At 41.3% G+C, this 20135-nt stretch overlaps 1 protein-coding gene across 2 annotated transcripts in view; it reads left to right on the plus strand.

The window, feature by feature from the left end:
• The window catches only part of THOP1 (thimet oligopeptidase 1), a 182877-nt gene that overhangs the window by 105221 nt on the left and 57521 nt on the right, over nucleotides 1-20135 (plus strand). For both annotated transcript variants that reach the window (XM_073685650.1, XM_073685640.1), the window contains 4 exons: nucleotides 4700-4807; nucleotides 11294-11396; nucleotides 13033-13193; nucleotides 13599-13734. In XM_073685650.1, coding sequence (XP_073541751.1) covers nucleotides 4700-4807; nucleotides 11294-11396; nucleotides 13033-13193; nucleotides 13599-13734 — 508 coding nt within the window. The remainder of the gene's footprint in view (nucleotides 1-4699; nucleotides 4808-11293; nucleotides 11397-13032; nucleotides 13194-13598; nucleotides 13735-20135) is intronic.

A 20135-nucleotide genomic window follows, 5' to 3' on the forward strand; every position in this document is an offset into this window, starting at 1 on the left:
GCACCAACCACATGACAAGAAGTTACAAAAAGCATCGCGCAGTCATGAAACAGCGAGAACACACGGATGTGAAAGAATTACACCTGCACAATTTATATATTCTACAAATGAATATTCAAATATTTTAGCGTTTAAATCATTGCTCTATAGATGTTAACTTTCACACTTCATGGCACATTAATATATGAACATAGCGTGATGTCTAAAATTCATTCCCTGTAGCTATTTGGTGTCTAATTCAATTGTCCAAAATGCTTCTCTGAGCAGCGTTTTTTTTTGCTCCGGTTACCACCTCTATTTGGACAATCAACCCTTTCAACTCTTAAAAAAAAAAAAGGGGGGTAAGATCTTTGATGTTCCCTCCGAGTACCTCTAGAAAATGTTTGGAAACTCCTGAAAGTCTTTTGTATTTTTTACTTTCAATATTCTTTAATTGTTACAAAAACCTTTTTTTTTTTTTTTTAGCTTACAAATAGTGCAGCCTATGTATTTAATATTACATGCCCTACCCTTGACACAGTACGCCACATACTTGGTGTTGCAATTAATGAATGCAATGTGCGGCCATGAAATGATATGTGCATAGAACAGATAAGATCAATGACACATGAGGAGTTAATTCATTCATTAATCGGACACCAAACAGCATCGGGGAATGAATTTTAGAAATCACGCTGTGGTCATATCTTAACTTTAACAGTTCATGGCATATTAATATCTACCGTATATTCCGGCGTATAAGACGACCTGGTGTATAAGACGACCCCCCTACTTTCCTGTTAAAATATAGAGTTTAGGATATATTCACCGTATAAGACTACCCCTTTTCCAACGCATACCAAACACCGTCTGTTAAAAAAAACAGATTTGAATTTAACATGGTCCTTTTTTAATTTAAATTCTTATGACATGCAGGTATATAGCAGGAAAACTGTCACTCATAAACATATTAAAATAGGGGGGACCCCACGTCATTTTTTGGGGGGGTCCCCCATTCTAATAGCTAGTAAAGGCTAGGTATTCAGCTGGGGGCTGATATTAGTAGCCTGGGAAGCTCCGTGGGTATTACCCCCTTCCCAGACTTCAAACATCTGCCCCAGCCGTCTGCTTAACCTCCGCTAGAGACTATAATGATGGTGGATCCCACGCCAATTTTCTTTTTAAAAAATCCTTTATTTTAACACTAAATGACAATTGAGGGGTTAATAAAGATGCAGTCCCTAAATTATTATTAATTTTGTAATTAATTTTTCCCAAAAATGTTGACGTGGGCTTCGCCATATTTTTGTGTCCAGCCAGGTACAGCAGGCAGGAACGGGCTGCCCCCAACCACCAGCTGCCTATTTGTACCTGGCCGGACACAACAATATAGGGAAGCCCTTTTTTTTTTAAATTATTTCATGAAATAATTAAAAAAAAAAAGACGTGGGGCTTCGCCCTATTTTTGTGTCCAGCCAGGTACAACTAGGCAGCTGGGGGCTGGAATCTGCAGCGCAGGGAGACCCAAGCTTTCTGGCCCCCCCCGCTGCAAATTGCAGTCCGCAGCCACCCCGGAAAATGGCGCGTTCATAGAAGCGCCATCTTCTGGCGCTGTACCCAACTCATCCAGGGCCCTGGTGCGGTGGCTCACTGGGTAATAAAGGGGTTAGGGCCAGCTTGGCATTATCAGCTGGCCCTAAGCCCGAAATTCATGGGGTCACGCCAATATTAGACATGACCACCATGAATTTCTAGTAAAGTAATTAAAAAAAACACAACACCCAGAATAAAGTCCTTTAATTGAAATAAAGACACAATTTTTTAATGTTCTAAATTAAACCATACTTACCGTCACGCCCCCATTCCAGCTGAAGCCAACGATCTCCTGCAATAAAAGTAAAATAATAAAGCAACCTCATCCTTACCTTTCCATGGTTCCCAGGACCGGTCCAGCTCTGCTACATTCACATGACAGGCTGCACCGCAGCAGAACGCTGCCGTTCAGCTTGCCATGCGGCAGACACTGAGAAGCGCAGGCATGCTTGTGCTCCTCAGTGTCTGACTGTGAAGGCATCCAGATGAGCCGAGATCATGTCCTATGAACTCTGCTCACCTCATGCACGTCACTGACAGCGTGGGAAAATTCTCCTGCTCCCCGCATGCGCAGTAGAAGTTTCCCACGCTGTCAGTGACGGACGTCCAGGAGGTGAGCTGAGTTCATTGTCGGCTCATCTGGATGCCGTCACAGCCAGACACTGCAGAGCGCAAGCATGCCTGCGCTTCTCAGTGTCTGTGGGATGACAGGCTGGATGGCAGCGTTCTGCTGCGGTCCAGCCTGTCATCTCGATGTAGCAGAGCTGAAGCTGTCGTGGGAACCATGGAAAGGTAAGGATGATGTTGGTTTATTATTTTTCTTTTATTGCAGGAGATCGTTGGCTTCAGCTGGAATGGGCGTGATGGTAAGTATGGTTTAATTTAGAACAATAAAGAATTGTGTCTTTATTTCAATTAAAGGACTTTATTCTGGGTGTTTGTGTTTTTTTTAACTTTTACTATGGGGTTAGTAATGGGGGTGTCTTATAGACGCCTCTCCATTACTAACCTGGGCTTGATGTCAGCTGGCATTATAAGCTGACATCAACCCCAACCCTATTACCCCCTGCCACCGCACCAGGGCAGCGTGGAAGAGCGAGGCTAAGTGCCAGAATTGGCGCATCCTATGGATGCGCCATTTCTGGGGCGGCTGACGGCTGGTGTTTCTAGCCTGGGAGGGGGCCAATATTCATGGCTCCCTTCCTGGGCTATTAATATCAGCCCCCAGCTGTCTGCCTAGCCTTTGCTAGCTATTAAATTAGGGGGGACCCCACGTCATTTTTTTTGGGGGGTCCCCCATTTTAATAGCTAGTAAAGGCTAGGTATTCAGCTGGGGGCTGATATTAGTAGCCTGGGAAGCTCCGTGGGTATTACCCCCTTCCCAGGCTTCAAACATTTGCCCCAGCCGTCTGCTTAACCTCCGCTAGAGCCTAAAATTAAGGGGAACCCCACACCAATTTTTTTTTAAATAAATCCTTTATTTTAACACTAGATGACAAGTACAGTAACCAACACTGTCACTGTACTTCATATATATGTGACTGACATGTTTCTATCTATCTAATCTATGTGTGAAGCTCTATTCTGTCTGTTATAAATTGTCGGGTACAGATGCTGAATTGCCGGCCGGCTTTTTTAAAGAGACGGTGCATGAAAACACTATTATTTGTTTTAATAAATCCTTTACACTAAATGACAAGTACAGTAAGCAACACTGTCACTGTACTTCATATATATGTGACTGACATGTTTCTATCTATCTAATCTATGTGTGATGCTCTATTCTTTCTATTCTAAATTGTCGGGTGCCGGCTTATGCCGCTGCTGAATTGCCGGCTTTTCATATATTGTCACAGAAGCGATGCGAACTTCCCTGCTCCGGACACAGCGCAGCGCTTCTGTGACAAGTGAAAGCTGTCGGCACAGAAGTCCTGCGCTGTGTCCGGAGCTGGGAATACGCAGCGATGTGTCAGTTTCAGCACAGAAGCGCTGACTGTCTGGACCTACCGCCGCCGTATTTTAACTCCCTCCACCTTATATTAACTCCGACATGGCAGGGATACGGCCACGGCAGCTTATTAACACCCCCAGAGTATCCCCGCATGTCAATTTCTGAAAGTTCAAAAGCATTACCGGCGTATAAGACGACCCCAGACTAGACAGAAGATTTTTCAGTCTTCAAAAGTCGTCTTATACGCCGGAATATACGGTATATACCAATGATTTAAACACTGAAATATTTCAATATTCATTTGTATAATATATAAATTGTGCATATGTAATTATTTCTCATCCGTGTGGTTTCATGGTCATTGTTTTTTGTTTTTTTTAAATTTCTTGTCATGTGGTTCAGTGATGAATGGCAGTTCATGCCAGAAACGCGTCTTAGTTGTATTCTACTTAAAATCATGAATTTTTATATTTTGAAATAAAGACTTGAAGATTTTATTAAGTTGCCGTTCTTCATTCATTTCACTGTGGATCAGCGGTTCTTCCTGGAGTGGCAGCACAATACTGTGAACAGCTTCAGTATGAAATAACACGGTGAGGCATAGACCTTTTTTCTACAATTATATGAATTGACATTATTTGGCTGTTTCCTTCAGTCATATAGAATAGAATGATTAGACCGGAGGTTGAGCAGGTGCACCTCTGCTCTATTCTAGACCGGCCCGCTGAGCCTGGTTTGCGGGTTCCAGAGTCCCGCTCTTGGGACGGCCGGGGCTTCCAGTGGTTGGGCCCTAAGCGATCATTAAACTCTGGGTAGAACTCGTTATGTCTGCTCTAATGCAATAATAAAAAGACTATAGCAATAATGATCCAACATCTGTACCCTAATAATAAAATGGTGTGTATATTGGTAAATGGCAGGCACAAAAATGTATTTTGACAGCTATGACATGAACATATGTCCATAAAGTCATCTACCTACACACAATTTCCTTTCATTTTTATAGCACATTGTAAGTTCTATGATATTAGAATAACCATCATACATGCATAATTTTCTGATTCTTAATTGGTTGAAGGCTATATTCACATGTGGCAGACTTATTGCAGGAATTTGTGTTCCATTTATCTGATTTACAGAATTGTATACATAAGACATTTAGCTGTATTTTTACAGATCCTGTTACCTCCTGATACTTTGAAACCAGAGGCAAAGAGGCTCTTGGAAAGGCTCATTAAATTAGGTCAGAGGAATGGCTTAAACCTTTCCCCAGAGAAACAACAGGTAAGATTTCTTCCCGTTACACAAGAAGGGGATGTATACAGTAAAGAACCTAACTTGACCAAAAGAAGAGTGCCGTTTGCCCGAGTTAACCAGAAGTGTTTAAATCCTCATGGAACCAATATAACACATACAGACTTTTTTGCTTTATCCTCTTGTACTAGCGATTTCTTAATATTCACAAATGGCAGCAGAAGTGCCTACCATCTTCACAATAACACATTGGAGGATTTATCTTTAGTACCCTACTGTGCAGCATGCCTAGCAGTTATGGGGAAAACTGGCTACTCAGTGTTTTTGGACAGTGTGATTATTTAGCTATGCTATGACTGTCATTTTTTCAGGCACCTGTGTTCCTGATGGAAAATATGGTGCATGGTCTCCATGAATACATTAAAATATATACCCCAATGTATATATTGCAAGGCAATATTTGCCATTCTTCACTCTCTGGGTAACCATGAAAGTTAATGTATGTGCTGATGGTGAACGGAAACTGTGTTAAATGAGTTTTATAGCTCTTGTAGTTTCCATTCACCGGTGTCTATACTTTCTCCCTACGTTTTACTGCCACCTGCCGGGTGGAGTTCAGGAAATAAAGTGCTATTAACCCACTAACGACCGCTGATGCACATAAAAACCGGTAGCTGTTAAGGGACCTTAATCATCAGTGCCGTTTTTTTAAAATGAGGATTAAGTGTGTAGCACCCACAGCGAGCAAAAATCTTGCGGGTGACACCGTCCAGCATTGGTCCTGACCGTTTTTGGGCCTATTAACCCCTTAAATAACGCTGTCAGTCACGGGAGTGTCATCTAAGTGGTTAAAAAGGTGTTAAAAGACCCCCCTCAGACACAGTTTGCCCCCCCCCAACCCCGATCGTCATCGTGGGTGCCAATAGTTAACATGGTACCCCGAGGTCATCTGATGTCCCCATAGTACTGTGGCCTGTTAGATCCTGCCATAAGCAGAGTCCAACAGGCAAAGTCAGTGAGACGAGTACTGTAATGCATGAGATCAGTGATCAAAGTAAAAAATATTCATGTCACGCAGTGGGACTAAGCAAAAAAAATAAAATGTGTGGAAAAAAAAAAAAACCCACACTCAAATAGCAGACTCATTCCACCACTAAAAACTCAGTGTTTGTGTTAAAACAAAAATAAACAAAAGTACACATTGGTATCGCTACATCCGTAACGGTCCGATATATAAAACGGTCACTTTCTTTATTCTGTATGACAAACGCTGTAAAAAAATGAAGAAAAAAAGGTACAGCTCTCAGAATATGGCGAAGAAAATCTGCAAAAAAAAAAAAAAAAAATTTTTTGTAATCGTACTGACCCAAAGAACAAATCTGTCTTATTAATTTTACCGCATGGTAAGCCGTGAAGAAAAAAAAAAAAAAAATGGAAAAACAATAGTTATATTGCTGGTCTTTTGTTCATCCTGCGTCTGAAAAATCTGAAAAAATAAGTTACAGCTCTCGGAATATGGTGACGAAAAAGCAGGAGCTGACACTGCCTGCCTGTGATACGCTGCTCTGATGCACTGCAGTGCAGAAGCATTGCAGAGAATCAGATCAGGGCAGGGAAATGTGATGTCCCATCCTGAAACAATGTAAAAAAAATAATAAAAATATAAAAAATCCCCAAATAAAGAACAAAAAAAATAATTATTTATTGGATTCATATTTTTTATGTAAAGAAAAAAAAAAGTACACACAATTGGTATTGCCATGTCCGGAACGACCCAACCTATAAAACTGTCCCACTGGTTAACTCCTTCAGTGAACACCGTAAAAAAAAGAGGCAAAAAACTATGCGTTATCATACTGCCGAATTAAAAAGTGGAATAAAACATAATAAAAAAAGACTAATGTAAATAAAAATGGTATTGCTGAAAACTTTTCCCGCAAAAAACAAGTCGCCATACAGCTCAGTCAGCGGAAAAATAAAGTTATAGCTCTCAGAATAAAGTAATGTAAAAATAATTTTTTTATTTTTTTTTATTTGTTATATAGTTTTTTTAGGTTTTGTCACTTTTCCACATTAAAAACTATTTTATAAGTGTGGTATTGCTGTAATCGTACTGTCCTGAAGAATAAAGTTGCCTCATCAATTTTACCTTCAGAATGGCATAAAAAAAAAAAAAATTCCTGAATTGCTGGTTTTTGTTCGTTCTGCCTCCCAAAAATCAAAATAGAAAACGATCAAAAGATGTCATGTGCCCGAAAATGGTACCTATAAAAAAAATCTCGTTCCACAAAAAGCAAGACTTCTCCCCCTACATGTCCCTGTCAGACAAAATAAGGAAAAGTTATAGCTGTTTAAATATCGGGTTGAAAAAATGTGTTTTTGCACTACAAAGCGTCTTTTAGTGTGTGACAGCGACCAAACAGAAAAAAAAAAATATAAATCTGGTATTGCTGTAATCGCACCAACCCGAAGAATAAAGTCGTCTAATCACTTATACCACACTAGGAACGGCGTAAAAAATAAATAAAACCAATTCTTCACCTGCTGCTGATTTGTTCATTCTGCCCTCCAAAGATCGCAGTATGGCTCAGCTCACATTTATCCTGCGCTCTACCCTTAGCGCTTACACCAGGGTAAGTCTGAAATGCGTGATTCAGACGGAACCCCTGGCGAAAGATCCTCTAGAATGAGGCAGATAGGGACACTGTGGACGCCATCTGACCTGTGATCCCACGGTGTCCGTGATCCACCAAAGTTTTGTGCACTTCTGAAAAGGACACCGCTAAACAGAGGCCAGATGGAGTCCAACTCTGCTGCCTCATTATAGTGAATGGATCCCTCAGGGGTTTTATTTGAATCACGTCACTCGGATATTTGGATGGAAATCCCAAACTAAGTGCTCAGCGTAGAGCGCAGGGTAAATGTGATCCAAAATGTTATGTAAAATATTCCCAATAAAAGCTTCATCTCAGTCCACAGAAAAAGCAAGTCCCCACTCAGGTCCGTCATCTGTGGCTTCCATGTTACTGGCAGTACAAAGGATCTGGAAAAGCACTATGGCCCTTCGCCCCCCCCAAAAGAAAACCAGCAAATTCTGCGCTTGCAATTTCCCCTATTCCTTTTGAGCCCCAGTGTGCCTAAACCGTAGTTGGCGTCCACATGTTGGGCAATTCTGTAGTGATGAGAGCCCGCCTAATTTACGGGTGCATGTCTCCAGAAGTATGGGCACTACAAAGTACTGGTCATTACATCGGCAATTTGCAATTTTCACTACGCATCATCCACTACTGCTTGTTTCTGGAAACACCCATGGAGTTAAATTCAGTAGATAAATTCACAAAAGGGTATTAATTCCAAACTTGGGTCACTTGAGGGGGTATTCTGCTTTTCTAGTACTTGGGGGCTGTGTATATGGAGTCCGCAAACTATTCTAGGAAACTTTGCATTCCAGGAGGCAAAAAGTGCTCCGTCCCTCTCGAGTCTCACCGTGTGGCTAAGCAGTAGTGTACAGCCACATATGGGGTAGTTCTATGTTCAGCAGAAATTAGGGGACAAATTTTGGTGCCATTTTTACCCATTTCCCAGTGTGACAATGTAAAATCTGGGGCTAAAACCATTTTGGTGGTATTTTTTCTTCACTGCCCAATGGCATAAAATTGTTTGACCCACCTGTGGTGTCAATATGATCACTGCATCCCTAGATTAATTCATTGAGAGGTGTAGTTTGCAATATGGGGTCTCTTATGGGGGGGGGGGGGTTCTGCTGTTCTGGCACCTCATGGGCTCTACCAATGTGACATGGCAGCCTCAAACCAGTCCTGCAAAATCTGAACTCCAATATGGCGCTTCTTACCTTCTGGGCTTTGTACTGTGCCTCAAAAGTAGTTTTCGACCACATGTGAGATATTTGCGTGCTCAGGAGAAGTTGCATAACAAATTTTGGGGTAGAGTGGTCTCCTTTTACCCTTGTAAAAATAAAAAATAAAAATTGGGGCAAAAGAACATTTTTGTCAGAAAAATGAGTTGTGTTTTTTTTTTTTTTTTTCCCACTGCCCAACTTAAACTTCTGTAAAGCATCTGGGGGTTCAAGGTGCTCACCACACATCTAGATAAGTTCCCGGAGGGGTCTAGTTTCCAAAGTGATGTCACTTGTGGGGGGTTTCCACTGTTTAAGCACATCAGGGGCTCTCCAAACGGGAGGTCACGTGATGCCTGTGAGCGGCCAGTGATGGCGCCGCTCACAGACAGAAAAGGCACCACAAGGTATTAGGAGAAACACTTATGGGCCCGGGGGAATAAATTGGGGGATCATATAAAGTAGTGGACAAGCCTTTTAAAGGGCATAAAAATTAAAAGTTTGAGAATTGTAAAATCTTTGCCAAATTTGGTTTTTTTTCCACAAACGCAAGTCATATTGAATAATTTTTACCACTATCATGAAGTACAGTATGTCAACAAAAAACAATCTCAGAATCACTGGGATTAGTTAAAGCGTTCAAGAATTTTTACCTAATAAAGTGACAGTGGTCAGAATTGAACAAAAAAAAAAATTGTTTTGGTCAGGAAGGTGTCCTACTGGTAAACCTACTGTTTATTAGTATCAAATAAAAAATTAAAGCAATACAGAAAAATTCCCTTAAAAAATAGTTAACCATATCCAAAAAGCCCCCCAAATGGGGTGATCTAGTTGGGGGAGGGGGAAACAATAGCCCTATACTTACCCCTAATTTTGTCCCTAACCTGTCTGCTTAGGTTGGCACCCTCTTGAAACGCCTGTGGTGCCCCTGCTCCTGGGCGGCTCTCCCCAACACTCACTAATACATCCTAATCAGATGGAAGGTAATGACGGATTCCACACAAGATAACAGGCAGCCAACCCACCAATTCTGGACGGAATCAGCAGTACACCCAACATGCCACTGCAACTTAAAAAAGAAAAATCAGTGGTGAATGGAACTATACAGAAAATATCCTGCAAAAACTGCACTCTTTGTGAGATAACTGTTATTCAGTCTGACAGCTTTTCCCAAGTTCACAGCTTAACACAGCTGCACATATATTAGAAACCAGATGTTAGTAGGGCCACATCTGACACAGACAAATTTACGCTTAAAAATCAAATTCTGCTCTTTCCTTTCCAAGCCCTGCCATGTGCCCAAACAGCAGTTTTTCACCACATATGGGGTATCTTCATGTTCGGGAGAAATTGTGTAACAAATTATGGGTTCCATTATCCATTATGAAAATTTAAAAATTTGGGGCTAAAACAACACGGTGGAAACAAATAAATTTTTGTATTTGTATCCAGGTTTTAAAAAGTTCTGTGACGCGCATATGGGTTCAAAATGTTCAACACAGCCCTAGATTAATTCCTTGATGGGTTTAGTTACCCAAATGTGTTCACTTTGTGGCGGTTTCTGCTGTTTTGGTACCTCACAGGCTCTACAACTGAGACATGCTGTCTTCAATCATCTATTCCAGCCAAATTTACATTCCAAATACCAAAAGTTGCTTATTCCCTTCCAAGCCCTTTCGTGTGACGAAACAGCTTTTTGACTACATGTGGGGTATTGCCATGCTCAGAAGAAAGTAGGTAGCAAACTATGGGGTCCACTTTTTTATGTTTAACTCTTGCTAAAGTGAAAAATTTGGTGCTAAAGCAACATTTTTGTGAAGAAAAAATATATATATATTTTCAATATGACGCATTAATGATTTCAAGTTCTGTGTAGTACCTGTGGGTTAAAAATGCTCACTATACTGGATAAAATCCTATAGGGTGGTTGTTTCCAAAATGTAGTCAATTGTTTGGGGTTTCTGTTATTAAGGCACCTTTAGGGGCCCTGCAACAGCGACATGGTGCGCGCAATCTATTTCAGCTAAATTTGTGTTCCATAAGTCAGATAGTGCTTCTTCCCTTCCAAACAGAGGTTTCTGACCACATGTGGGGTATCTGCGTGTTCAGAAAGAAATCGGTAACAAACTGTGGGGTCCATTTTCTTGTGCTAACACTTGTAATAGTGAAATTGGGGCTAAAGCAACATTTTAGAGTCCTAATTACAATTTATTTTTTTATACCACTTGGCATTATTTCTTGTCTAGCACCTGAACGGTTAAAACATTTCCTGACAGCACTATTTGATGGGTGCGTTTTTTAAAATGGTATCACTTTGGGGGAGTTTTCAGTATATAGGCCCCTCAATGTCCATTAAAAGCTGAATAGGTGTACGTTTCTTGAAAAAATGATGGTAATCCTAATTGACTTAAAACGGGAAAGGTTTATTCTGATTTCATATCAGATATTGAGAAAAACATGCATATGTTTCTTTTTATATAGTGTATGTAAACTTCTGGTTTCAACTGTACCTGCGGTGATCACATGCTGTAAATATGTGGTCATTAAGGGGTTAAATAATGCATGTGAACACTAAAATACAAAAAAGTTTCGAATTATTCATAAAATGTTTTTAACATAGCAGATTTCTCATTAAATATTTTTATCACTTTTTTTTCCAGAAAATTAAGGACATTAAAAAAAAAATTAGTACACTATCCATTGATTTCAGTAAAAATTTGAATGAAGATATTACATTTTTAATGTTCTCCAGGGAAGAACTAGGTGAGTCTAAGTGTTAATAAAATAAGAAATGCATAATCCACAGTTCAGCCAGTGTAAGTTAACTGCATATAATGGAAGAGGGAACGTTTCTACAGTGACATTTTGTCACGGAGACTGGCCCACTGTCTTTATATTCACCATCATGCAAATGATTGATAGCTTGTTACAGGTTGGGCGTTTTCTTTACCCAACCTCTGGGCAGATTTATGATCTGGTTTCATGCATTTAGACCAGAGCGCAAATTTGTATCAGAGAGTGTTTCGATTTTTCACACCATGACTGAATAAGATGCAATAGTTTATTCAAGATGTTGTCCAGGGCAAAAACTATTTTTTGGTGAGCACAGACTAGTAATAAAAATAGAAACAATAGTAGAAGTAACTCGCGTCCTCATCGAGCATTGCAGAATCCAAGTTTTACTAGGTCTCTTCAGGTCGCTACATTATGGTCCTGTTTCGAACTGATGAAACTTCCCATCCCAAGTTTCATTAGAAAGAGCAGTTCTGGTGCACTAGTAAGTAAAGGACCCCATATTCATTAGACTAAAGTCAGCATGACCAAGCCAATATTCGTTGGATGGGTAAATAGTCTGTGTATGGGGACCTTTCAGTGCTCTCGACAGACGGGCATGTCTTTCTGGAGATGAGCCACTGCCAGAGTTTTTGGCAGCTGCTTTCCCATGAATAATGCATGAATGCTCAACCCAGTTCATTCATCTGTATGGGGTAGTTGGGAGAGAGAGCCAGTAACTAAGTGAGTGCTTGGCTGTCATCTATCTTATTTGCATGGTCAGATTAAGAAAGGAGAAATTTTTATAATTCCAAGATCTATTGATTAAAATCAACTTTGTGGGAAAACCCCTTTAAGTACTTTAACACTAATCTTGAGTGACAAGTCATGTTTCAGATGTTTATGGTAATGAACCCCAGCAGGTATTAAAGGGAACCTGTCATGTCCTGTGTAGTATCTAAACTGCCCCCATAGCGTTGTTAGTGATGCAATGTTCATCACTAACACGCTCTTTAATTTAAATCGGCGCTAATGTCCTGAGTATAAAACACTATGTCCTTATATCCTACCTGCTTGTTCAGTCACAGGGGTGTGATCCTGGCATTCAGTCAGGGCTGGCGCTGCCCACTCGTCACAGCGCATGCGCGGCTCCCAGCACTACAAGCTTTCCTGGCCATGACCTAGTGCACAAGCGCCCCATACTTCAGCGTGAGCCGGGAGCAGAATTCAAATGCGTGGGCAGCGCCAGCCCTGACTGACTGCGAGGATCACACCCCTGTGACTGAACGAGCAGGTAGGATATAAGGACATAGTGTTTTATACTCAGGATATTAGCACCGATTTAAATTAAAAAGCGTCTTAGTGATGCACGCTATGGGGGCAGTTTAGATGCTACACAGGACATGACCGGTTCCCTTTAAGCTATTACAAATATTTATGAAAAGTTCTTAGTAATCGAAGATTATCTAAAGTAAATGAGATAATTATATATCTGTTCTTATAGAATACAAATTGCTTAATTTACCTGTAGTTTTATACTAGATTTTGCAGAATATGTTCAGCTTTCCTGTAAGAACTTTTTCTTTCCTTGGTAGCACTCAATTTATATTACTTCACTGACTTACAGGAGGCCTTCCTGATGATTTCTTGAACTCTCTGGAGAAAGCAGGGGATGGCAAATTAAAAGTAACCTTAAAATATCCTCATTATTTCCCTTTGATGAAAAAATGTTTTGTTCCGGAGACTAGGCAAAAGCTAGAATTGGCTTTCAACTCTCGCTGCAAGGAGGTATGAACATTTCCTGCTTAAAGCTGTATTCCCATCTCCAAGATCCTATCCCAATATGTAGTAGGTGTAATAATAATAGCAAATACCTCCAATTAGAAATATAGTATAGTTCTTCTGATTCGCTATGTTGTTTACCCCATGTGCAGGGCATTGCAATAGCTTAGGTATCCATAGTTGCTAGTGGTTGTAACCAACTGTCACTATACAAGTGGTCTTAACTATGGATATCTAAGCTACAGCAATGGCCTGCACATGGAGTAAGTGACGTAGCTTATCAGACAAACTATACTACATTTCTAATTGGAGGTATTTACTACATATTGGTATGAGATCTTGGAGATGGGACTGCCCCTTTTAGTCTTTACATTGGCATGTTGGTTATATTGTTGTAATTGACTTCAATAGGAGAACAATAATCTTCTTCGAGAACTTTTAAAGCTCCGTGAAGAGAAAAGCAGGTTACTTGGGTTCGACACTCATGCTGACTTCATATTGGAAATGAACATGGCAAAGAGCAGCAAAATGGTGGCTGGATTTCTAGGTAAGGCAATGAAAATGTAGCCCCCTCCTCAACCCACTCTTTCCTTCAAAACAATTGATTGTTCTCTACCGTGTGATGAGATGAAATCCCTTATTCTAAAATAATAATAATATTGTGTTGGCAGGAAGGACTGGCCGAGGTCTGTGCTGCTCATCATTAGGAGACAGAGCAAGTGCTGTAGATTCACATTATGTTCTACTGTGCTGGACATTGTTCTCCAGTTCACAGCTATGAGCAGGCCGCCGACAGTCCGTGTTACTATTTGGAGCAAGGGTGCACAATCTGCAGCCCACGTTGCTGTGCAGCCCCCTTGGACAGAAAAATGCTTGTCTCACAGCTTAAAGGGGTTGTCCACTACTAGGACAACCCCTTCATGAATTAATTGTTAGGCCCCGATAAAATAAAAAAGCCTATACTCTCCTCCCATGCTTGCGCTGTTCCAGAGGTGTCTGCACGCTCGGTCCCGGAGCTCTGGTGCGGTGGAATGACACGTGGTGCTTAAAGTCCAATCAGCTCTGGCATCACTGTTTCCGCCTAATTACAGATTGAACATGGAAAGGAAGTCGGGGATCAGCTGCAGCCTGGACTTCCTCTGTAACGGAAATATAGGGGCTTTCACGTTACTGGTAGCACAAAGGCTCTGGAAAAGCTAAATGGTTCCTCGCCCTCAAAAAGAAATCCAGCGACTTCTGCACTCCAAAATCCAAATGCCCCTCTCCCTTCTGAGCTCCATAGTGTGCCTAAACCACATTTAGCGTCCACATGTTTGGCATTTCTGTAGCGATGAGAGCCCGCCTAATTTAGGGGTCCGTGTCTCCAGAAGCAGGAGCTGGGCACAACGGTCACTACAATGGTAGTTTGCAATTTTCACTCAGCTACATCCACTGCTGCTTGTTTCTGGAAAACACCCATGGAGTCAAATTCGTCACTACAGCAGTTTATAAATTCACAAAGAGGTATAATTTCCAAAATAGGGTCATTGAGGGGGATTCTGCTCTTCTAGCCCTTGGGGCTCTGTCTATGGAGTCTGCAAACTATTCTAGGAAAATCTGAGCTCCAGGAGGCAAAAAGCGCTCCGTCCCTCCCAAGTTTCGCTGTATGGCTAAGCAGTACTGCACAGCCACACATGGGGTATTTCTACATTCAGCAGAAATTGTGGGACAAATTTTGGTGCCATTTTTACCCTTTTCCCAGTGTGAAAATGTAAAATCTGGGGCTAAAACAAAATTTTAGCGGTAAAAAATTTATTTTTTCTTTACTGCCCAATGGGATGAAATGCTATGACACGCCTGTGGTGTCAACATGATCACTGCAACCCTAGATAAATTCATTGAGAGGTGTAGTTTGTAAAATGGGGTCACTTATGGGGAGTTTGGCTGATCTGGCACCTCAGGGGCTCTACCACCGTCAAACCAGTCCAGCAAAATCTAAACTCCAATAAGTCGCTGTTATGATCTGCAACAAGTACTAAGGAAAGATGGGGGAAAGCTATCCCTACAGTAAGACTAAGCTGAATCCCTACGATGTAGCGGACTGCCTGTTCCTAGCGAACAGACCCGCCTTAGTCCTCGGCTAGTCTGAACGAAGACCTATAGCAAAAAGGGAAGGGGTCCCTAAAAGAACTAAGGACTGGAACAAAAATGGGACACCTCCTAAACAGAGAAGTTGTTGCAGAACACAAAAAGATAAACTGACAAAAAGGTACTAGAGGTCCCAGAAGGACCAAGAAAACTGACAGAGATAGGCACAGAAGCACCTGGATAGCAAAACAGTCAAACAACACTGAAGTCCAGCATAGCCAAAAGGGTGGAGCTGGAATATAAAGGCAGATGGTCACGTGACCGCAAAACACATGATGGAAAAAACAAATAGGAGGGTTCTAACAGGCGCTTCTTCCCTTCTGAGCTTTGCACTTTGACTCAAAATTAGTTTTCGACCACGTATGGGGGTATCTGCGTACTCAAAAGAAGTTGCGCAACAAATTTTGGGGTCCGTTTTCTCCTGTTACTCTTGTGAAAATGCAAAATTTGAGGCTAAAAAACATTGGAAAAATTGTGATATATATATATATATATATATATATATATATATATATATATATATATATATATAATATAAATATATAAATACATTTTTTTTATTTATTTTAATTTCCTCCTCATGGCTCAAAGTTATAATCCTCTGTGAAGTACCGGGGAGGGGGGGGTGGTTCAAGGTGCTCACCACACATCTATACAAGTTCCCTGAGGAGTCTAGTTTCCAAAATGATGTCACTTTTGGGGGGGTCCACTGTTGAGGCACATCAGGGGCTCCACAAACGCGATATGGCATCTATTTATTCCGGCGCTTCTTCCCTTTCAAGCTCTGCCGTGCACTCAAGCAGTAGTTTTCCTATTGGGTGTTGGAGTACTCTGGAGAAATTGCACAACAAATTTGGGGGTCCATTTTCTCCTGTTAGCCTTGTGAAAGTAACATTTTTGTGAAAAAAAAGTTAAATGTTCATTGTTTTCTTCCACATTCCAAAATTTCCTGTGAAGCACCTGAAGGATTAATAAACTTCTTGTGTGGTTTTGAGCACCTTGAGTGGTGCAGCTTTTTGGTATTTTCTGTCATCTAGACCCCTCAAAGTCACTTCAAATGTGATGTGGTCCCTTAAAAAAAAAATAAAAAATTTAAAATTTTGTTGGAAAAATGAGAAATCGCTGGTCAACTTTTAACCTTTTAGAACTGCCTAACAAAAAATATTTGGTTCCAAAATTGTGCTGATGCTAAGAAGACGTGGGAAATTTTATTTCCCACAAGAATTTTATTATTGACACATCTCTCTGATTTAAAGAGGTTTTCCCACAAATGAAAGTTGATTTTAATCAATAGATCTTGGAATAATGATAACTTCCACAATTCGATGTGTTTTAAATAAAATGTTCCTCTTATAAATGTTTCCCTGTGTAATGGCTGTGTCTGACCAGCTTCTGGGCAGGGGAGGAAGCAAAAGAGTATACAGACATTACAGCACGGGATCACAGCTGATTCTTTCTGTGAGGTAAAACATTTCCCTGCCTGTTTTTTAAACAATGTTTTGCTTCAAGGAAAGAATCAGCTGTGATCCCCTGCTGTAATGTCTGTATACTTTCTTTTAATTCCTCCCCTGCCCAGGAACTGTGGTATGATCAATCCATGTTCCTGCACAGTCAGACACAACCATTGATTAAAATGAACTTTTGTTCGTGGGACAAAAACCTTTAAGGGTATGAAAATTTAAAGTTTGAAAATTGCAAAATTTTCGCCAAATTTCCAATATTTCTTCACAAATGCAAGTCGTATGAAATAAATTTTACCACTATACCTGCTTATACAACAAAATGGCCGCGGTCTCCTCCCACAGCTGTGATCTTGACAGCAAAGGGAACGTGCCCATGTCATAGCTAGAGGCAGGAGCAGCAGCCTTAATACAAGAGATGCGGTTGGATGGCGACCACAGACTCCTATGCCCAGGGGATTCTGTATTTGAGATGTGTAAGTGTCGTGCTCAGACGCTTACACACCCCCAAATGTAAATGGCAGCCCCCAGTGGCTGAAGTAAAAATTAATAAATAAAAAACTATTAAAGTCGTTAATTAACTTTTGTATTAAAAATAATTGATTATATAATCAATAATTATTAATACAACAATAAGAATCACGGTACCTTCCCTTTTAAGGGTTCTTATTTCTCAGCGCTGCCTTTTATAGTCACTGAGAAATATGGAAATCACACCCCAATGACATTTCAGGAAGCAGAGCGTGTGAGCTGTATACTACAGTCGACACACTTGTGCAACAGCCACCATACAGTGGGTGCGGTAAGTATTCTGACCCCTTTAAATTTTTCACTCTGTTTCATTGCAGCCATTTGGTAAATTTTAAAAGTTCATTTTTTTTTCTCATTAAAGTACACTCTGCACCCCATCTTGACGGAAAAAAACAGAAATGTAGACATTTTTGCAAAGTTATTAAAAAAGAACTGAAATATCACATGGTCATAAGTATTCAGACCTTTTGCTCAGACACTCATATTTAAGTCACATGCTGTCCATTTCCTTGTGATCCTCCTTGAGATGGTTCTACTCCTTCATTGGAGTCCAGCTGTGTTTGATTAAACTGATAGGACTTGATTTGGAAAGGCACAAACCTGTGTATACAAGACCTCACAGCTCACCGTGCATGTCAGACCAAATGAGAATCATGAGCTCAAAGGAACTGCCCAAGGAGCTCAGAGACAGAATTGTGGCGAGGCACAGATCTGGCCAAGGTTACAACAGAATTTCTGCATTACTCAAGGTTCCTAAGAGCATAGTGGCCTCCATAATACTTAAATGGAAGAATTTTGGGACCACCAGAAGTCTTCCTAGACCTGGCCGTCCAGCCAAACTGAGCAATCGTGGGAGAAGAGCCTTGGTGAGAGAGGTAAAGAAGAACCCCAAGATCACTGTGGCTGAGCTCCAGAGATGCAGTAGGGAGATGGGAGAAAGTTCCACAAAGTCAACTATCACTGCAGCCCTCCACCAGTCGGGCCTTTATGGCAGAGTGGCTCGACGAAAGCCTCTCCTCAGTGCAAGATATAAGAAAGCCCGCATAGAGTTTGCTCAAAAACACATGAAGGACTCCCAGACTATGAGAAATAAGATTCTCTAGTCTGAGACGAAGATAAAACTTTTTGGTGATAATTCTAAGCAGTATGTGTGGAGAAAACCAGGCACTGCTCATCATCTGCCCAATACAATCCCAACAGTGAAACGTGGTGGCAGCATCATGCTATGGGGGTGTTATTCAGCTGCAGCGACAGGACGGCTGGTTGCAATTGAAGGAAACATGAATGCGGCCAAGTACAGAGATATCCTGGATGAAAATCTCTTCCAGAGTGCTCTGGACCTCAGACTTGGCCGAAGGTTCACCTTCCGACAATGACCCTAAGCACACAGCTAAAATAAAAAAGAGAGGCTTCAGAACAACTCTGTGACCATTCTTGACTGGCCCAGCCAGAGCCCTGACCTAAACCCAATTGAGCATCTCTGGAGAGACCAGAAAATGGCTGTCCACCAACGTTCACCATCCAACCTGACGGAACTGGAGAGGATCTGCAAGGAAGAATGGCAGAGGATCCCCAAATCCAGGTGTGAAAAACTTGTTGCATCATTCACAAGAAGACTCATGGCTGTACTAGCTCAAAAGGGTGCTTCTACTCAATACTGAGCAAAGGGCCTGAATACTTATGACCATGTGACATTTCAGTTTTCTTTTTTAATAAATTTGCAAAAATTTCTACATTTTGTTTTTTTCAGTCAAGATGGGGTGTAGAGTGTACTTTAATGAGAAAAAAATGAACTTTTTAGAATTTACCAAATGGCTGCACTGAAACAGAGTGAAAAATTTAAACGGGTCTGAATACTTTCTGTACCCACTGTATGTTCCAGTAATGATCACTGGCTTTTTAACCTCTAGATGCTGCTGATAATCATTTAGATTCTGCTATTGTTTTTAAGAGGCAGAGGCTCGCTCCCTCTTTCAGCCTTCTGAGAATGCTGATGGTTGCTGTAGCAGCCCAAAGCTAAGCAAAATCCCTGGTGTCTGCCAGTGTCATGGTTGTGTCGCCACGAAGATCGTCACGATTGCACAGCCTGACTTCTCGCAGCTGAGTTTTTGGTGCTTTGTGCTTTTCGGCAGTGAGGGAGTTAACTCTCTCTCTCTGTGCTAGACAAGGTCCAGCCTCGCCCAGCTGCAATCAATTCTGCAGTAGTGAGATTCCTTCATATGTCTGCTGATCTGTTAGGGAAGTTGTCGGTAAAAGCATTTCATGCAGACTAACAGAGCGGATCGTGGTATTTGGAGTTTCAGAGCTAAGTGTATTTGGAGTGGTTTTTCCCTTCCTCGCTTTATCATTTATCTCCTTTCCCGTTGGTGTTCCCTCTGTTGTTGTTGTGTAGTTTTTGTATGCAAGGTGGTTTTGGTTTTACCCTTGTACTGTCTCGTTCGTCTAAGTACTGAGTGTTGGCGTATTATTACCTGTCCCCTTTTGTTGTGATCGGGGTCCTTCTCAGGACTAGATTACTTAGGTGCAGGGATCCTCAGGAGGTAGGGGTTACGCTGGCGGCCTGGACCTCTGTACCTTTAACAGTACCTCCAGGTAGAGGGATTAGTCAGGGCCCCAGCTTAGGGTCAGCTTAGGCCCCCTACCTCCAGTACACAGAGACAGCGTGACATTTTCACCGACCACTTAGATTTTCTCCAGCTACCATGGATCCAGTAGCCGGTCTAGCTCGGCAGTTGCAGAGTTTGTCCATGGAGCTGGCGGACGTTAGGTCCAAGGTTTTGTATCCCCAGGAGCAAGCCGGACCAGAACCTAAAGTAGATCTCCCTGACAG

This window comes from Phyllobates terribilis, unplaced genomic scaffold (assembly GCF_046119375.1).
Source record: "Phyllobates terribilis strain yellow unplaced genomic scaffold, ASM4611937v1 Scaffold_1__5_contigs__length_1240528914, whole genome shotgun sequence".
In the NCBI taxonomy this organism is placed as follows: Eukaryota; Metazoa; Chordata; class Amphibia; order Anura; family Dendrobatidae; genus Phyllobates; species Phyllobates terribilis.